The following is a 7124-nucleotide window of genomic DNA, read 5'->3' as shown; positions in this document are numbered from 1 at the left end:
CTGCTCTCTCTCACAGAGCATCCAGCCACAGCCACTGTTCACGGCCGCAAAGACCACCACCACCTCTCCATTTTGTCAGTTCCACGAAAAACGCCATACCCGAGCCTTGTCGTCTCCTTCCTGTGGACCTGGCTTACCATCACCACCGCTGCTTCTCACCATCATCAACCGCCGAGCTCTCCTCTCTCGGACTCTGGCCGCACTGTTCAGGATTCATCCTCTCTCCATCTCTCAGAATCTCCAGCTTTTTTTCAAGCTCACCCGAACCACCTGCCATCTTCACTGCCCGCATCCTCTCCCACTCTCTCAACCTTCTTCGCCCTCTCATTCTCCGTATTTTTTCTCCATCATTTCGGCCACATAGCACACCACCGTTGGTTCTCCTCCTTCAGTTGTGAGCACACCCACCACCACCGGCGCTACACAATCACCAAAACCACCAGCACCTCTCAACATCTCGCCCATCTCCATCCCCCAGCCATATCCATCTGGCCTCACCTTCTCCATACTCTCTCGCAGTTCTCTCGACCAACCTCACCTCTCCCTCTTTGGTCTCCCTCACCGAACAACCGCAGCAGCCTCCATCAGGAAACCCAGTCATTTAGTCCTCTACAATCGAGTCAAGCTGTAGTAGACTGCTGAAGATGAACTAAAACAGATTGCAATGGAGTGCGTGGTTCAAGGAATAATAGAAACATAGGAAAGGTGTTTGACTGAATGCCACAAAGAGACGCAGCTTCTTGGAGTTTGATGATGGCAGGGAGTTCGATGCTTGATCTCTTCAGGGGCAAATGGCTTGAAGGTAGGCGCTAAAGTGAAGAGGATTTGCCTAATTCTCATGTTGCCTCCAATTTATTGAAGCTAAGGTGGTGGCAGTAGTTGGTTTTGACATAGCCAGGATGGATCATTAACTTGATTTTGTGGTTGTTTGAAGTGGCTATTAAGCTGGAGACACCGCACCACACTCAAAGTTTGCACACACATTCACTCATACCCCACACATTGTTTGAACAAAGCACTACACACACTACTAATACATGCACACCAGGTGTTTGACATAAGTCCCCCCGGCTTTTTGCAACTCACTAAATAAACCTACCCGTAGCATCACACACACCATTACACACACATTTCACACAGTGTTCACACATTCACAAACACAGTTACACACACTGTTCACCCACTATTACACACACTTTCACACATTAGCGCACTAACTTACTAATTTGTATACTAACTCTAACCCATGCATTCTAACATTTATTTCATTACTCTAACTTTTATTTTATCGTCAACTAACTTATACTAACTTTTTACTAACATTCTATTTATTTGCTTGCATCTATACTAACTCTAACCCATGCATACTAACATTTATTTCATTGCTCTAACTTTTATTTTATTATCAACTATCTTATACAAACTCATACTAACATTTATATTTCCTGTATACTAACATTTACATTCCTGTACTTAACTTTTAATTTCTTGTATACTAACTTTTAAATTCATGTATACTAACATTTACTTTCCTGCACTTTAATTTTTAATTTCCTGTATGCTAACATTTATTTTTCTTTGTACTAACATTTACTTTCCTGCACTCTAACCTATATTTACTTGCTTATTAACTCTTTTAACTACTTGTGTATTTGTATATGGTCTCCTTTACACACATTTATACATGTGCATTCACATACATGCATATACATACATACAATTTCACACATACACATGCATACACCTACACCCACATCCACATACATGCATATACATGCATGCAATTTCACACATACACATTCATGTATGCAATTTCACACATACACATGCATGCATGCATTCATATACACTCACATGCACGTGCATATACATGCATTCAATTTCACATATACACATGCATACACATACACATGCATATGCATGCATGCAATTTCACGTATACACATGCATACACATACACACACATTCCATTTCGTGCATGCACATGCCCACACATTCACATTCATGCATATACATGCATGCAATCCCGCTCATATGCACCCATTCATATACCCATGCATGCGTGCATGCAGTCATACGTACACACACATTCACATTCATGCTCATGCATGCATACACTCACACTTGAACACACATTCACGTGCACATGCCTGTACACGCATGTAATGCACATAATCACATACTCATACACATGCGTGCATGCAACCCACCTCATGCATCCTGATATCACCCACATCATCATCATTTAGGTCGTTGTCCATTCATGCATGCATGCATAAGTATTCTAGTCCATGCATGCACATCCATGCGTATTCATGCACGTACCCAATCATGCATGCACACACATTCATGCATGTGCTCATTAATGTGTGCACACACATCCACGCACACAGTCACCCATGCACACACGCTCATTCTCACTCATGCTCACACATACTTCATGCTCACTTGCACATTCCAACATGCACCTAAACACACACAACCCACGCAGAAGGCAATGCATGTTGACTTAAGATGGTCTCGACTAAGACCTTAAACTGGTTTTCCCTTGGACCGGTCAATGTTTGACTGGTTCACCCCTCCCGAACTAATTGGCTCTGATTTTCTTCGTCATTTTATTAAGTATTATTTCAATGTTTGAAAAAATCACAAAAATCCACAAAAAAATTTCAAAATTTTTAGAAAATCCCAAAAATATTTACCAACTTTGTCTTCCATGGTTTTTGCCTTAATTTTATTTGTGTTATTTTGAGGTTCGGGAAAAATATTGAAAAAATAGCGAAAAATCACAAAAAATGTTTTCACACTTAGAAAAAAGCAAAAAAAAAACATTTTTAGGCCCAAAAAATCATTTTCATCCCGAAAAAATTTCAAAAAACCTCCTGCGATATTACATTTCATTTAGAAATTTCTATAAAGATTTCAAAACCCTGGGAGTGTATTTTCGTAAATTATTTTCTTGATTCTCCATCCCAATAATTGCAACAAAGGGCATGGACTCTTCGAAGTATTGGATTGCCCAAATTCTGAGGGAATACCTACATAGCTATTTTGTACATTTTCTTTGATTTTTGGAAGGGAGTAATTTTGAAAGGCTTATTAAATTTACTTTGGGATAATTTTCGATTAATCTGGTACCGTTCATAAGAACGGGCGTGTAGGGGGTGTTAATATCTTCCCCTCATGTAACCGTACTCCCAAGCCCGACTCTGGTAGCGCATATCGATTCTACCCCTAACGGGGTAGCAATCAAGTGTTCTAACGGCACTCCAAAAGTTTAGTGATGACTCCATCACACTTTGTCTTTCTATGAAAATATCTTTTTCAAAATGCACATCCATTCTTCCCAATTCGTAGTTGAACCGTGCCAGAGTGGTTTCTGGTAGGTCCGGGATGTTGCGACAGTGTTCTTTATCTTCATTTGCAAAGTTATTACAACTTGAGGATTGAGTGAACACTCATATCTTGTGGGCATTTATACATTCTGATTAAGCTAACTACTCTCACATTCTTGCATTGTTTGATCTTAATTTTTGAGAGTAAGTTAAAGTTTTTCCCATTATATTTTATTGATAAATATTATTCAGGAAGAACTCCTCCGTGCTTGTGAATCTTGGCATCCTTATTGCAAGGTTCAAAAGCTTGCTTTGTGTAGCAACTTGCTTAATTTTCACACATTTTTTTCCTTTTATAATAAAACAAATATAGTAAATTCAGCTGATCATAATCAACCTGAACCTGTTGGTACCAGGGATACATCATAAAATAGCATGGAAGCCTAAGCAGTAGGAAACATAAAATCATACACATCATGTAATACCATGTACCCAGCATCACTCATCACAATACTAGAGTTATTACATCTATTGTAATTATATATACAAAATATACAACCCAAAAGATGTCCTAGGGTCACTTCCCAAAAGTCCCTCTAACCCTATCAAAGTACTTACTCTTGAGAAAGGGCATATCAGCAATAACTACCTCAGCGGAACTTTATCCGCTCTCCTATCAGGCGCTCCCGAAATGATCATATAATTTGGGATGAGACACCTCTCAGTAAGGGAAATAAACTAATACCAATGTGTAACAACATGAGTTTATCCGTGTTATACATAAAAGCATATATATAAGTATATTTAGTAAATATGTCTATATAATTTCTGGGAAAAACATGTATAATCATAACATGACAGAACATAATGGATTTTTCATAGCATAATCCATCTCATCATTATCATCATCATCATCATGAAGAAGAAGAAGAAAAAGAAGAAGAAGAAGAAAACAACCCTAGTAGGTTAGCTAGCTATTGTCATGTATTACCCCCACATGACTGGGTTGTGTGGCCCAAAGGCGGGACTTGATAATGGTTAGCCGACCACTGCCAAGTTAAAAGTACAATCTATAAGTCTGATGGGTCTGCCAAACCTAGTCTGTACACCAGGGGCGTCCACACTTCTTAAAACCGTATCGACTATCCGTCCTCACGTTACTCCATACAGTAGCGTTAATACAATATCATGATGATCATGAACACATAGCAGCGGTACCGTACAAGTGTTAGCTTAAACCAAGCCAATCAGGTTCTGATAACATATAACATATAATCAAATTATGATACATGAATTCTTCATACTAATATTTGCTAAGTTAATATCATCACATCATTTTGCATATATATATACATCATGAAAATCATCGGCTTGCATATCGGCATTTCATATTTTACCATAGCTCGTCCCGTACGCCGACAAATCATATCCATAGCTTGGCTCATACACCGAAAAAACATATCCATAGCTTGGCCCGTACGCCAGCAAATCATATCCATAGTTCGGCCCATACGCCGACAAAACATATCCATAGTTCGACCCATACGTCAGCAAAATATATTCATAACTTGGCCCGTACGCCGGCAAATCATATAAAATTCTCGGCCCGTATGCCCGTTTTTCATTATAAAGATCCATAATATTATCATGTTTTCAAAAAACAGTAATTCATCATAATTTCTACTCATACCACACAAAATGAGTATTATGTATATTCATACTTTAGCACATGTTTGAAATAAAAGTAAGAGATAAAACAAGCTAGCTAAGTGGAGCTCCATTGCTTATGCAGATTATTGGGAGGCGGTCAATCTTCTTGTAGTAGATGTGAGACATAAAACAAGTGGAACCGCTCCTAATAAGCATGGAGCTAATAGAATTCAATCAATATCTCACATCTAAACTATATACACACATACACATGAAGATACAGGTCATTATATAATTTCTCCTCGTGGGATGTTGTCCAAATGCACCTCTTTATATTCCTGATCAACATAATCATAACAGTAGCAACAATCTTAGCTTAACCATCACGTTTTGGTATTGTTAATTATAGGTCAATGCCTAAACGCATATCCTCAATAAGTCATGTATAAAAAGAGAATTAAAGAGGGTGGGAAGCATATGCTTAATTAATTATGCATGCATTAATAAAGAAGTTTTAGTTTTTTTTTTTTGATAATTCGAAATTTCAGTCACCACCGCGTTAGTTTGCACACTATGTTGCGACATCAAATCCAGTGAGGTGAAAGTTGTCCACCCATTGACATATTCGGAGTAATTCACCAAGATAAAAGAAATCAAACTCGTGACCTTAAGGTCACTAAAGTCATAAATTGCTCTTACCATTCGAATCCATAAAAAAATAGTTCTATCGTAGGTGGGTACTGCACACACCCATTGCAAGTCATTTGGTCATTCATCCAGGTCATAGTTTTTTTTTTTGAATAAACCATATATACAAAAATCATTTTTGATGTTAAATAAGTTCTATTGACTTGTAAGCCCTTCATTGTTCCATGTTCAGAGAAATAAAATTCGAATATAACCGATGTAGATTGAAAATTACAATCTAGAAATACAAAAGATAACAACGATCAAACGCTCTTCTTGGACAACCACCGTCCTGCAACCCCATACAGCCACCGCCACGGCGGCGACAGCCGCTGCCACGCTCCTCTAGTTCTTCAACTTCGTGTCACAATGAGCTGACAAAGGGCGGCCACCCGTCGCCAACTTCTTGACCTTCAATTCGCACTCGATGGTCATCTCCATGCCCCGCGTCTGCACCGCCCCAGCCTTCATCCTCACGGGAGCTTCCACCATGAAACCCAGCGAAACCACCGCCGTCGAGTTCTTATCTTTCAGTCTCTCCTGAACCTCATGGGGCAAATCCTTACCCGAGCCAGCGACCACCACCGGAACCGTCCTCGAATTTTTGCTCTCTTGGAAGAATGCGGGGAATTCGCCCGTCGCAATCTGCTTTTCCTTAAAAGAGAGAGTGGCACGTCCGTCTCTTTCGTAATAAATGCCCATTCTGGAATTTGGATTTGTGGCCAGCAACGAAATTTCAAATTGCGGGTGCCATTTTTTGTTGGGAGAAGGTTGCGGGTCCTTCACGATCACATGCTCGACGGAGAATGTGGGGCTCTGAGGGCTCAATATTATAGAGTAGAGACCAAAAGCGATGGTAACAGCAAGTGCGACGGCGGCGACGCCCACGAGGATCCACCGCCAGCGAGAAGAGAAGGCATTTTTGGGGCGGCCGGCGGGGTTGCGGTAGGTTTCGACAATTTGGGCATTTTCCGGGGGAGGGATCCGATAGATTTGGTCTTTGGGGACCTGAACGACGTAGGTTTCCGAGGACAAGTGGTGGGCCGGCGGGGGTTCTAGCGGCGGAGGATGGTCGTCGTCAACATGGGTGGCAGGCCGCTCCTCCATGGGAAGAGACATGGGGAGCGGTGCAAAGAAGTCAGGGAGCTTGGGAAGGATATTACAAGAGTTGGGAATTTAGACGGGTTGCATGGGAGGGAGGTGTTGGCGGGGAAGAGAGAGAGAGAGAGAGAGAGAGGACGTAATCTGGGAATGGACAGCGCATGCATGCACGTAGATGGGCCAAGAATTGAGAGATGCATGCAGCTGCGTGAGCCTCATCATCGACCAAACAATGCCTATTTTTGGAGAGTGCTTGATCTAGGGAAGGGTTGTTAATACATGGCTTGATCCTCGATCACGTTGTCGTTTCCTTCTATTGCAAACAATTCTGTGGTTTCGGAAAAACAAAAA

General features: G+C 40.8%; 1 protein-coding gene across 1 annotated transcript; it reads right to left on the bottom strand.

Moving 5' to 3' along the window:
- Window positions 1-6017: 6017 nt before the first annotated feature.
- LOC131160744 (NDR1/HIN1-like protein 13) lies at window positions 6018-6791 on the bottom strand. The gene has a single exon (XM_058116626.1). The coding sequence runs from the start codon at window positions 6789-6791 to the stop codon at window positions 6018-6020; it is 774 nt and encodes a 257-aa protein (XP_057972609.1).
- Between the last annotated feature and the right edge of the window lie 333 nt (window positions 6792-7124).

The sequence above is a fragment of the Malania oleifera genome, chromosome 7 (assembly GCF_029873635.1).
Source record: "Malania oleifera isolate guangnan ecotype guangnan chromosome 7, ASM2987363v1, whole genome shotgun sequence".
NCBI classification, from domain to species: Eukaryota; Viridiplantae; Streptophyta; class Magnoliopsida; order Santalales; family Ximeniaceae; genus Malania; species Malania oleifera.
The sequence above is the reverse complement of the archived record's forward strand: the minus strand, read 5'-3'. Positions and strand labels throughout refer to the sequence as shown.

Coding starts and splice junctions, on each gene's coding strand:
- LOC131160744 (XM_058116626.1), bottom strand. CDS start 6,791: ATGTCTCTTCCCATGGAGGAGCGGCCTGCCACCCATGTTGACGACGAC.